This window comes from Somniosus microcephalus, chromosome 8 (assembly GCF_052327205.1).
Source record: "Somniosus microcephalus isolate GS21.2 chromosome 8, FLI_Smic_1.0, whole genome shotgun sequence".
Classification (NCBI taxonomy): domain Eukaryota; kingdom Metazoa; phylum Chordata; class Chondrichthyes; order Squaliformes; family Somniosidae; genus Somniosus; species Somniosus microcephalus.
This window is the reverse complement of record NC_140994.1, coordinates 80,377,602-80,391,474: the sequence shown is the minus strand read 5'-3', so window position 1 is coordinate 80,391,474 and position 13,873 is coordinate 80,377,602. Positions and strand designations below refer to the sequence as shown.

The following is a 13,873-nucleotide window of genomic DNA, read 5'->3' as shown; positions in this document are numbered from 1 at the left end:
AAACTAATTGGGGGAAGGGTTACGCAAAACTAAGAGTAAAGGGTTAAAACATAGTAAAAATACTAATTTAAAGGCATATTTATTTACATTTGTGTCTGAATTCGGACACTGCTTGAGGGATATTGATGCCTGAGAAAAGGTGCAGAATGGAGTAGCAAGGATGAATGTCGAGCTCTGCTCTGGAAACTGATTTGCCTAAAAACTGAGCAAAGAAGATTAATAGGATGTGGGTATTTAAGATCTCAAATTGTTAAATTGATTATAGAATCAGGGAGCAGAGGAAAAACTCAGATCTAGAATATTTGAATGAAAGAATGCAACAAGGAATTTAGAAAACTATTCTTTGGTAGATAACTGAAGGAAACTATTTAGTGCAGTTAATATACTGTCAACTAATTCAAAGTTGGTTTTGAACCAAAAAACTGGAGTTATTTAATCTAAAGTAACCAACATCAATTGAAGAGTAGTTATGAAATGGTAAATTACAGTTTCAAACTTGAATCAGTTGAGATAAAACATTGGACTGGGACTTGGGATATGGTTGTGCTATTGGAGGAGGTGGATGGATCATAAAGGGGCATGTTTGGATTCACTTACATAAATTTGATTAACGCTAGGATATCGCCCAAGAACGTGAAATCCTAAATGTGCTCTAAGCTTTTTATATTAATCGTTATTTGATTTTCAGGAGAGATGGGGTGGCAGTATTGGTAAATGGTTCTATCACAGAGTTGGAACATAAAGATGCACGGGAGTTGCATTAAGACAGAATCCATATGGATAGTGTTAAGAAATAGGAAGCGCGATGATACAATTTTCGGTGAGCATAACAGGCCACTAAACAGTGGAGATGAGCTAGAGAGGTGGATGCTCAGACAGTTTGTAGAAAGGTATTTAAAAACAAGGCAACAATATTGGGTTGCTAGCCCAAAATAGACTGGTATAAAGGTCAGAGTGGGGAATGTTTTTAAAATGCATCCAGGATTGCTCCTTGGATCAGTGTGTTTCTAGTCCAACAAAGAAGGGAGCATGGCTTGATTTAGTTTTGGGAAATGAAATGAGTCAAATAAATGACGTGACAGTAGGAGAACAATTGGGAAATAGTAACCACACCGCAGTTAGGTTCAGTGTAACAATAGAAACGGATAATGAAGAGTCAAACAGGAAAATGGCAAAATTCACTAAGGTAAGGGATCTGGCCCAAATTAAATGGCCAAAAAAATTAACATTGATAATAGGAAATTTTCAAATATGAGATGGATAGAGTACAAAATATATATCCCTATGAGGTGAAAAGGGGTTGCATCAAAGACTAGAGTTAAGTGGGTGTAAACTATGATATTAGGATTAAGAGTACTAAAGATTATCATGAATATAGAAAGTATAATGGGGAGGTGAAGAGAGATTAGGGCTTAAAGGGAACAAGATAAAAGGCTAGCAGGTAATAAGAAAGGAGATAGTAAGGACTTCCAAAAGTACATAAAAAGAAAGAGTATGACCATTAGGATGGAGTCCAATTGTGGAGGATAACGGTACGGCAGAGATATTAAGTATCTTTACATTGGCTTTTACGAATGATGGTGGAGGTGAGAATGTAGATGTACTGGAGGAGGATATGGAACAATTTTAAGAGCTGACTGTAGAAGAGGAATTCATTATTTAAAGAAAATAATTAGCAGATCTCGAGCTGGATAAGTTACTGAGCTGTGCTGAGTATATGCTGTGGGGAGGAGATAGCAGAAGTTTGGAGCACAATTTTTCAGCCCTCAAGTATGCAAATTGTGCCATGGGACTTGAGAGTAGTTGATGTAATCCCTTTGTTCAGAGAGAGAAGGATAAACCAGGTTACTTTCAGTGCGCAAACTCTTAGAATCCATAAATTGACATGCATATATTAATTAAGGTCAGTGAGGACAGATTTGTTGAAAGCAAATCATGTTTGAAAAATGTAACTGTTTTTGAAGAAGTAACTGATCAGATAGGTAAAGGGAATGCAGCAGATGTATGGTCATTGGATTTTCAGAAGGCATTCAATAATGTCTTGCGACGTTGGTTAGAAAAATTCAGGCATATGGAATAAGAGCATGGATCGAAAGTGCAGATTCACCAGGATAATGGCAGGGATGACAAACTATAGTTATGAAGAGAGACTGGAGATGCTGGGACTATTTCCACTGAAACAGGGAAGGCTAAGAGGAGATTTAATAAAAGTTTTAAAATTACCAAGGGTTTTAATGGAGTGAATAAGGAAAGACAATTTTCTCTGGTTAGGGAGTCATGGACAGTGAGAAAAAAGGTTAGAGATTTCTTTATGCAGAGGGTTTTTGGAGCATGGAATGCGGTTCCACAGCCTACGGTTTCATTCATAGAGCGCTGTATGTTTTACGGAGAGACTTGGAAGCAGAGCAAGATACAAGGCAGTGTGGGGAGAGTAGGATACTGGAATAAATTTTGGATTGCTCTCGCAAAAAGCCAGCACAGTAATGAGCTGGATTTTTCGCTGCTTTATGCAATAAGTATTTTTGGAAAGCGAATGTATTGTCTTGGGTGAGAATAGCAATAGACTTAACTGTGATGCTCTGCTGGCACTCACTAGATTCTTGTATAAAGAAATAACCATTTGGGTGAAGTATAGGAATGAGTTGCTGCTTGGGTTAAGTCTCGGCCTTGAGTTGAGAAGGTGGATAATAAGGACTTTAGTGCTGCTTCATTATGCTGGAACTCTTCAGATTCTGTTTTCTCAGTTTGGGCAGTTAACTCGTTTCAATAAAAGATAGAAAATGTGAGTTGGATTGTTAACACTTCAGATGCTACTATTCAAGTTGCATCATTTACAGCGCATCTCTTTGGTTGAACCTTCAGGTGTTTCAGTGCTGGTGTCCAGCTCTTCTCTTGCTCCTTTTGAACCTATTTTTTTCTAAGTAGTTCTGGGTGGGATAAACTTTTCTGTTTGAAGTTACTTTTAAGAAGTTTTGATCTGTATCGTTCTAAAATCATGTCCTTTAGCTTACGTGCATCTATTTGTTTTGCAGAGGCCTTCCCCAAGAAGAAGCAACAGCCCTGACAAATTTAAACGCCCAACACCTCCACCCTCCCCAAACACACAGACAGTGGTTCAGCTGCCACCGCCGCCACCTCCACCAGTCCAACCAGCGCTTCAGTGTGCACCATCCCAACCAGCGCATCCCCAGCCTTCAGCGTATCCTCCGCCTCCTCAGCCGTAGAGTGCACATGCTGTGAAGCAGCTACATCCGGAGTGGACTGATGACATAAAAAGCAGTTTACTAAAGCCAAAGGCTTAACTGGCATCTTTTGGATTTGACTTATTTGCACTGAGATTATATAGGCTTCACCGCTAACTGTGTTGTAATTGTTTGTCTGGAGGGCAGCCAGTGTTGTTTGTCCACAACACTAATTTACTGCGTTTTGTCAGTGTTGACTGGAACCTCATGCACAACCTTCATTCTGTTGCTAAATTATCTGCCACACCCATTTGGTAATAACAGTACATGATTGAATGTTCTGTCGTTCTGACAGCTCCAAAGCTTCATTCCACAGATTTGTAAAAAGAAAAGGAAGACCTTTCCAATGATTTCATTACAATTTTTGCAGTAATTACAAGCATGATGTGTCTTGTTTTCTAGGCTGTGTTTACGCTTCAGTGTTAATGCTTTAGTGTCTTGTTGGGTTTTGCCAAGCATTTACAGAATTAGCACTACATTTCAAAACTAAGTGACGACGGAGTTTTAGAAGAAACATTCAGATGCATCAAGCACCATCACTAAATCTAATGTCTACCGGTGGTATAATTTGTATCCAAATAAACAGCATATAAGCTTACTACAGATTCAGTATTGAATTTCTGTGATGTGCTGTGACTGCGCTTTTTTTTAAAACAAAAATTCCAGAAACCGGTTTTGGCAAATCTATACCATTTGATGGGGGATTATTACAAAGTTTAATCATCACAGATTTATTATAGATCTGGCTTGTGGCAAAATGAAATATCAATAACTCTTCGCATTTCAATCCAGAGATCAACATTTTTTTGATGTAAACTGTAACCTGCTTAGGTTTAATGTCTGTGGGCTTTGTAGATAGTAAATCATTAGACAAACAAGCTGGCGTGTGTTGTGCTGATTTTGAGCGAATGTTGCCTGCTGTAAAAACCTGCTTTTGACGACAAGTAATCATCAGCTGAAATATTGGTGAGTCCTGCAAATTCAAGTACCATGTTTAAAAGAACAAATAGTTTGTATTTGCTGCCAAATCAGTTTTTTTTTTTTTTTTTTTTTTTTTGAGGGTTTGAAGAAATGACTGAAAAAAAGTAAATGTGTTTTGAGCAGACACATTGTGGTGTAATCTACTAACCCAGATGGTAACCTTTCCAGTTTTAAGGTATAATGCTGTCGTAGCCAAATAATTCTGTATTGCTTGGTGGATATGGGAAGTGCTGCGGAGAGCGCAAGTTCTTGGCTGTAATGTAAGCTTCAATAATACATAAGCTGGTACACTGTATAAAAGGGAGCAATCTCAACTACAGTTTTGCGTTCATCCAACAAAAATAAATCATTTGGTTTGGCTTTGCAGCAGCACATAAAATGTAAGTGTCCTTTTTTTAAAAAAAAAAGAAACGTGTTGTGCCGGAGGAGTGAGAAGACAATAGGTTGCTACCAGCTGTTCATGGAATCCGTGTGCTTTTTGGCATTGTTTACAGCAAAGTTAGATCTTTAGTTCACTCATCGTACTGGGCTGTTTTGACCCCTCCCCCCTCCCCCAAATCCCCTAAAGGCTTTGTGAGCTGAGCCACCCAGACCGCAAAGGCACCAAGCTTGATCTCCGGTCTGTGCTGAAGTAGCTGCTCGTAGCCGAGGCGGCAATGGAGATCATAGAGTTGGCTTCAGCACCCAAGTGTTGGGTGGTGGTGAGAATTGGCCTGATTTCTTGCTCCTGATTGCTGTCTACGGACTCCTGATTGAAATACCATCTGTGGATGTTGTGCGAGAGGCAAGATCAGGTTCAGTTATGATGTTTTTTCTCCCTCCCCCTCTCTTTCTCACCTTCTCTCCCCACCCCCGCTCTGTTCCCCATCATCCACAGATAGATAATAACCTAAGGGCAATGTTCCCTTTTTTTCGTGCGTAGTCTCTAACGCATGCGCGGCATCTTCCAGCGGCAACAGCTTGTGAGCGGCTTGCGCGGGACCTCCCGATCGATGCGTGGCCGCGCACCTTAGGGGGGAGCATTGCCCAAGGGTGATTGGTGCTTATGGAACCACACCCCAGCAAGACCTCTAAGCCTTCAGGAAGGGAGAGGAGAAAATTAACGAAAAGGAAACTTGTAGCCCAGTCATTTTTAACCTGCAACACAACCTGAAAAATGTGTTCAACCCTGCCCAAATCTGTCTTCCAAGAACATAGGAACAGCAGTAAGCCATTCAGCCGCTTGAGCCTGTTCCATCATTCAATTAGATTAAGGCTGATCTGTATCTTAACTCCATTTACCCACCTTGGTTCCATATCCCTGAATACCCTTGCCTAACAAAAATCTATCATCAATCTGTTTTGAAATTTTCAATTGTCCCAGCTTCAACAGCTTTTTGTGGGAAGAGTTTCGGATTTCCACTACCCTGTGTGTGAAGAAGTGCTTCCTGACCTCTCCCTTGAATGGTCTAGCTCCAATTTTAAGGTTATGCCCCCTTATTCTGGACTCCCCCACCAGGGGGAATAGTTTCTTTCTCTACTGTATCAAATCCTTTAATCATCTTAAACACCTCAATTGGATCACCCCTTCATTTTCTATATTCAAGGGAGTACAAACCTAGTCTATGTAACCTGTCCTCATAATTTAACCCTTTTAGTCCTGATATTCTGGTAAATCTGTGCTGCACTCCCTCCAAGGCCAATATATCCTTCCTGAGGGGCAGTGCCCAGAACTGAACACAGTACTCCAGATGCGGTCTAACCAGAGCTTTATACAACTGCAGCATAACTTCCACCCCTTTGTATTCCAGCCCCCTATGTTCCTACAACATGATGGATTGTATCCCACTGTTGTAAGTTTCTTAACGAGATTAGCCATATTGAGGTGCAACAGGAGGCAGTCCTTGGCCAAATTCTAAGTTTCTTCATTCTTCTTTTACAGGCCCACTTTGCTGAAGATGGTGTCTTAAGAGGCATTCACCATTTTTATGCCATGCTTCACCTTCTTCCCAAGGCTCTGCTGGAGCCATTCATAATATCTTGTAGATCCTAGGGTTAACATTGACCAGAAACATGACTGGACCAGCCATAAATACTGTGGCTACAAGAGTGGGTCAGAAGCTGGGTATTGTGCAGCAAGTGTCTCACCTCCTGATTCCCCAAAGCCTTTCCACCATCTACAAGGCACAAGTCAGGAGTGTGAAGGAATACTCTCCACTTGTCTGGATGAGTGCAGCTCCAACAACACTCAAGAAGCTCGACACCATCCAGGACAAAGCAGCCCGCTTGATTGGCACCCCATCCACCACCTTAAACATTCACTCCCTCCACCACCGGCGCACCGTGGCTGCAGTGTGTACCATCTACAAGATGCACCGCAGCAACTCGCCAAGGCTTCTTCGACAGCACCTCCCAAACCCGCAACCTCTACCACCTAGAAGGACAAGGGCAGCAGGCACATGGGAACACCACCACCTCCAAGTTCCCTTTCAAGTCGCACACTATCCTGACTTGGAAATATATTGCTGTTCCTTCATAGTCGCTGGGTCAAAATCCTGGTACTCCCACCCTAATAGCACAATGGGAGTATCTTCGCCACATGAACTGCAGCAGTTCAAGAAGGTGGCTCACCACCACCTTCTCGAGGGTAATTAGGGATGAGCAATTATTGCTGGCCTTGCCAGCGATGCCTGCATCCCATGAATTTTTTTTTAAATTACATTCTTTAAAAAAAAAAGAAACAGTGATGAATGACAGTGAAGGAGTTGGCTTCTGACTAAGTCCTTAACCCGAACAAATTGGATGTTCATTCTCTGGATTATGTTCCACCTTAAAGGCACTGATGTATCTGAAGATATTCTGTTTAGGACAGCGCTGAAGAGTCATGGTTCATTTAGTTTCAGTATGTTGGGGATTGGAGTTATTGTATTAGGGAAGGCAAGACTGTTGTGTTCCCATCATGTGTCCTGTACACACTGCCCTAAAGCTGACAAATATGCTGGAGTGGCATTCCCAATGTTCACTATATCACCATTGAGAGATCAGAACTCTGTCCCATCAGAATTGGGAGTGCTTACCCAGTTGACAAACCACTGTAATAAACCCATAACCTTTGTCTACGGTTAAAGCACCATTTGTTTTGTAGCAGAGGAGATAACTAGTGCAGAAAAGTTGCTTCTGGTGCTTTAGACACACAAGGCTGGTGTATAGAAAAAAACTGGCTTAATTTTACTATGGGCCCAGGATTTTCAGGCGAGACTCTCCGTTAGCGATTTTTAATGTACAACAGTTTGATCAGATAGAGTAGATATTATGCAGATCTTCGCACTGAGACCTGTGTCAGCCATGTTCAAGGCCACTGGTTTACTGTGACCAAGTCAAACTTTACTTTTATTACATGGAATTGTGAGATTTTCACCAGGGTTTTGAGGATCATAATGTGCAAATCTCCATTTTTCTGTGAAAACTGCAAGTCACTGGCCCCTTAGTGTTATCTGTGTACTTTAACCTCTCGCCCAAAGTTGTTCTGTTAGAGTTTCATGCCAGGTTTCTGGAAGTTGTATCGCCCCAACCATCGCCATAAGAAGGTCCAGACCCAAGCACCTCTCCTCTTTCCCCCACCCCTCCTCAAATGAACCTACATAGTAGATGCTTAGCCAGTCAATTATTTCCAAATGACTCAAATTTGGAATGCCTATAGTACTGGAGTATGCTTAATTACATCTGTAAAATTGTGGACAAGAGAAACTGAAATATTGAGCAGTTGTGAGCTTCCTCACAATTGTGCAATATAGGGGATACTTCCCCCTTTCCTATGAGTAGGGAGAGGTGAACTTAGGTTTGTGACATTTATTTGTACATGCACTCTTGATATTGAAGTTATCTCTTGTGACATTTCCCTACTTGTGAAGGCTCTTGCCCTCTGACAGGACTACTGTATGGCATCACATCTATCTATTATCCTATCTCATCTGCAGACCTCCTCGGCAGAGGGGCAGTTGTGATCCAACCATTGGTGGTAGGGTTAAAGTATTCCATTGGTCTGAAGATTTCTGAAAAAGATATAGACAATCAATCCTTATAAAGTCCTTAATGCTCACCTGGGAGCTCGTCACGGTTCTCGATAAAGTAGACTATCTTTCTCTTCTCTCCCTACCCCCAGAAGTCTAAATGATCTAAAACTCCTAACAGGAAAGACCTGAATTTCACCAGCCTTAATTTTGGCTACAGAAGTGAACTGTGACTGTTAGTACTAATTATTTGTGCTTGTTTTGACATTACAAGGTACCCTGAATGTCTGCCAAGGAGGGTTTGAGAGTTCAATTTAGTATACAAGGTTATCATCTGATCCATTTTTTCCCTTTAGAAATTAAACATACTCCCACTGTACTCATGTTTCAGAAACTGTGTAGGAAAGATTAAAGGCATTTATTACCCTGACTGTTTGAAGGAAGAGCTCTCTGCAAACTAGTTGCTCAACAGACTGGTGCAGTGGTTGGCAGGAATGATTTTTTGTGCAAGAGTTGTAGCTTTTTAATTGGTTGCAGTCTAGTTTGAAACTTTTTGATAACTGAAGGTAGCAGCATTGAACAATCTATATATTTTGTTATTTGGACCAGTCATTGTGAAATGGTTTGGGTTTGATGGTTGTCCTGGCCTCAACTTCACACTGAGGCCAAAGAGGTTTTCTTATTGTGGGCTTCCCAATCTATTGGGATTACTGATCCAAGCCATGTGGAGGGGTCCCAAAATAAAGTAATGATGTAGATTATTCAGCCAAGATATGGAGTCCATGTATAAGAATTGAGGTGGTATGAGTGCTCTGAGGTAGGTGCATAAATTTTTTTTAACTATAAGAATATGCTGATGAGACTTTGTCCTAGAGTATATGGGGCAAAAACAGTCTGGACTTTTGTGTAATTGTACTTTAACTGCCAAGTAGCTCCCTACTGTAGAATAGAAGTAGACTATAATCTTTTTTTAATTTGATCTAATTGCCTATTTTTCTTCTGGGTCATGTGATGTGTACCCGATTGAACGTTTTTTTTATAAATGCATATATAGTTAACTGCAAAACCACTCCCAGGGTACATGAGTTTCTACATGGAACCCACATTGTAAAGATGAAAAATAAGTAAATGCTCTCCAAGAGGAACATCATATGGTGCACAAAACCATGCTTTTACCCAGTTCAAATTGAGGAAACACCAGAATGCGTGGGATTTGCTGTAATTAGTTAAGACGATACCACTGTGTTGCACGACAAATGTGCACATCAGCTTGTGTTTACTGTTTTAGGAAAAGAACTTGCATTTGTATAGTGTGCCTTATGTTCACAGGACATTCAAAGGGCTTTATAACCAATGAAATAGACCTGAAGTGCAGTCGCTATTGTAATGCAGACAGATGTGCAGCACATCTGCATGACTGTTTATATTTCTAAGTCAAACAAATTAGGACTTCAAATGTTTCCAAGCAGCCATTACAATAGTTACTTAACTGTTGAAATCTGTTTTAATGTAAGCATACCCTTGCCTATTGGCAGTAGTAGAATCTGGTTGCGTTATTAATGTAAACGGTCCTTGTCCATTATGCACTTAGTGTCATACGACACAGATGGAGACCATTCGCCCCATCGAGCCAGTGCCGGCTCTCTGTAGAGCAATCCAGTCAGTCCCATTCCCCGGCTCTATTCCCATAGCCCTGCAAGTGTATTTCCCTCAAGTGCCTATCCAGTCTCCCTTTGAAAACATTGAGTGTCTCCGCTTCCACCACTTCCATCAGCAGCGAGTTCCAGGTCCTCATTACTCACTGCGTAAAAAAGTTTTTCCTCGCATCCCCCCTGTATCTCTTGCCCAAAACCTTGAATCTGTGTCCCCTTGCCCTTGTACCATCAACTAGCCTTTCCCCGTCTAGCCTGTCCAAACCCGTCATAATCTATCCAAATCCGTCATCATCATGTACACCACTTTAAAATCATCCCTCTTTTGCTCTAATGAAAACATCCAGCTTCTCCAACCTGTCCTTGTAGCTAAGATCCCCCATCCCCAGAACCATTCTGGTAAATCTCCTCTGCACCCTCTCAAGGTGTGGTGACCAGAACTGGATACAATACTCCAGTTGTGGCCTAACCAGAGTTTTATAAAGGTTCAGCATAACTTCTCAACTTTTGTACTCAATACCCCTATTTATGAAGCCCAAGATCTCATATGCTTTGCTAACTACTCCCAATATGTCCTGCTACCTTCAAGGACCTATACAAATTAACTCCCAGGTCCCTCTGTCCCTGCACACTCTTTAAAACTGTGCCATTAAGTGTATATAGCCTCTCCCTGTTCCTTCTGCCAAAATGCATCACCTCACACTTCTCTGTATTAAATTCCATCTGCCACTTGTCTGCCCATTCTGCTAGCCTTTATGTCCTGTTGCAGTCGATTGTTATCATCCTCACTGTTTGCCACACCCCCAAGTTTGGTGTCATCGGCAAATTTAGAAATTCTACTCTGTAATCCAATATCCAGGTATATCAAAAAAAGCAGTGGCCCTAGCACTGACCCTTGGGGAACACCACTGTCTACAATCCCCCAGTCTGAAAAACAGCCATTTACCACAACTCGCTGTTTTCTGTCCTTAAGCCAATTCCTTATCCTTATACACTTAGGGCCAGAAATTAGGATCGGGTGCTTGCCGCACGTGCAAGCCCCTGATGTGCACTCACCCGGCGCGCCGACATCTGAAGCCTGGGCCTGCTTGGAATTCCTGTCACTGGCCCGGTTCAGATGTCGGCGCGATGTGCTTGCCTGATCCAGCAGCGTAGTTAGTGCGATGTGCCGGCTGGGATCAGGTGAGCACTGTGCAGCCAATCAGGGGAGGGGAAACTTCATTCACGAGTTTGACAGTAAGAACTGTCAAACTCATGAAAAGTACGGGCGCCCAAAAGACTAGTTTAACTTTAAATTTAAAAAAATTTCAATCCCAATAATTAAATAAACTATAACTTTAAAAAACTATTTTAAACAATTAATAAAATTTTTGAAAAAAATAATTTTTTAAGAAATCGGATCTAAAAATAAACTTACCTTACTGTAAAGTCCTTAAACAATGAAGCTGTGGAAAAAATGTAATAATTTTAAATAATAGACCACTTACCTTCAAGAATCCAGTCCTTACCCCTCCTTTTTATGTGTAAAAAGTTCAGGCCCTTGCACGCGGGCAAACCTGTCAAAAAGGAAGTTCAATGCGTGCGCACAGAGTCCTGCGCGCACGCGTTGGACCTCTGAAACCCTTGGAGGAAATGCCGGTTTCCCGCGCATGCGCTGTGCATGCTGAAATCCGGCACTTCCAACGGGCCCACGCGTGAGTACACCATCCGTACTCACGCGTTGGGACCGGAATTACTGGCCCTTAGTGTTTCCTGACTGAAAATCTCATTTTCTTTAAAGGTTTTTTTTTGCAGCTACCGAAAGCATTCATATTTTAGGTGAACTGTACTTTAAATCTGCAACTTCCAAACTGAAGCCTAAAGATCTCGTCAAATGGTTTACTATAGCTAAAACTTGAGTACACTGCTTTCTTCAAACATTCAGCTGATTCCAAACTTACTGACTTAGCAACATGCTGCGAGGGCAAATAAGAGATCCACAACATTTACATAAACTGGGTGTGTCCATGAAAATTCAATTATTTTGCCAAGTCCTAATTTGTTCCTGCTTTTCAGTAAGCACAAGCATAATTCCACTTCATTTCAGTCAGTAAAAATCCCAAACCCATTCACTTTGTGTGCATGTTTCTTAGCGTAGCTGAGTTCCTATTAAACTACTTTGCTCAAATTAGACTTTTTCACTTTGTGTAGCCCAGGTTACACCATTACCTTCCATATGCATTTCATGGATAGTGGTTATAATTGGCCAAATGACAGCCGTTAAACCTAAACCAGGTGAAATAGTTTGAGGAAACAGCATTATGATTGCAAGTATGCCATACATCCTACAATACAATCCTATTTCACATAAGTGAATATGATTTTGGGCCAAAAGATTGGAACATCTTCCTAAGAAAATTGCCCACTTTGCTGTTTCCCATATCTATAGTACCGAAGTCATTCAGAAAATAATTGTGAGGCTTGTTAAATTTTAGCAAGTTGCTCCAGGCATGTAAAATAATTTACAGAGAGGATCTTAAACCCAAGTTGAATCTTTTCAATTTTCCTGTTCTTTTTCTGACTAGAGTTTAACTAGTTCAGTTATGTTGCATTTTGCTGCATAAAACTCAGACCCTCCCATAATACATGCCTATGGCATCTAATTTGACTATAGCTACAATACCAGGTTGGCTTAAAAAGTAAGGTATAAAGCTTTCTGTCACGCAGACTGCTAATTTTTCCTTGTGTGCTTGTTACTCTCTAAATGTTTTGGTAGATCTGAATGTACAGTAACAGATTTCACTGTACATAATGTGCATTGTATAAATGCAAGATGAGGACAAATTTCTGGTAACCGTTTTTATACACATTCGATCCAGGTTAAATATCTGTAGAAAACTGGTTATGTTTCAAATTAAGTGATAACTACGAGCAAAAAAGGCATTGTGTAAGATCTGGCCATAATATATATCGCCTTGTGTTTTCATTTTGAATCAACTTGTTTACTATCTGAAGATTTTTCAGGTGCTTCAGAATTTCACGAAAATCACTTCAAGGGCCATCTTTTATGATTGATTTCATGAAGCAAACAATGAATTAATTGGTTCCTACATAGTTGTTCCTGCCTTGCAAGGTATGATTTGGGCTGGTAACACCTATAGATGAATATTACAAAAGTGCCTTTTTTAATTAGATCTCCTCATAAATTAAAGTTTTTAAAACAATGTACCAATAATGCATTCCTCTACATTTGTGCGTCTCTATTAAACCCAAGAAATGTTTGGCCTGTTTACGCACGCACCTTTCTAATAAGCACTGAGCTTTACAGCAGGAAATGTGCCTGAATCCAAATGTTTTTCCCCTAATAATTGATTTAAAATTCGCTAATTTGTTGTGAATTACTCTTTCAACCTCTGCTTTTAAGTAGAGTAACCTGAACAGTAGTATTTTTAGTTTTATTTTAACAAATTTTAGGTAGCTGACACCACATTAAGAAAAACCATGTACGATGTGACTGTTGTAACTGAAAATGCTAATAAAATGATTTGTACAAATCCTATATCCAGAACCTTATGTTCTATTATCGTAAAGTAGGATACTGGCAGCTTTTCACAAATGGGCTGATACACTGAGGCTTTTGTTTTATCAACAGTTAATCGAGTAAATTATATAGTGCAGAGTTAAAAGAAAAAGCCCTTGCAAACCAGCTAACTGCTTTGGACTCTACCTCATGCAATTTGAACCAGGCTTCTATTCCTAAATACTAACCCAACATTACATTGGGTGACGGGCTGCTCTCAAACTGCAGGTTAGGCTCTCCGCAATGCTTTGTGGACCAGTTTAACAGCTATCTTAATGAATGTGATCTATAAACTGTGGAATAGCTGGGAGTATGAATAATCAGCTGAGGTGAAAATCAACAAAATCGTGTTGAGGTGAATCGTGTATATGTGCCCTGCGGGTACAAACACTGTGAGCCAGTTTGCAACAATGCAAATGCTGTAAATGGTGCAGCTTGGTTTTAAATTGG

General features: G+C 40.6%; 1 protein-coding gene across 2 annotated transcripts in view; it reads left to right on the top strand.

Annotated features, from left to right (window-relative positions):
* ccdc6b (coiled-coil domain containing 6b) overlaps positions 1–13,402 on the top strand; it is a 74,073-nt gene extending 60,671 nt beyond the window's left edge. For both annotated transcript variants that reach the window (XM_085994917.1, XM_085994916.1), the window contains one exon: positions 3,033–13,402. In XM_085994917.1, the coding sequence (XP_085851043.1) occupies positions 3,033–3,224 (192 nt within the window). In that variant the 3' untranslated portion in view covers positions 3,225–13,402. The remainder of the gene's footprint in view (positions 1–3,032) is intronic.
* The last annotated feature ends 471 nt before the right edge of the window (positions 13,403–13,873 follow it).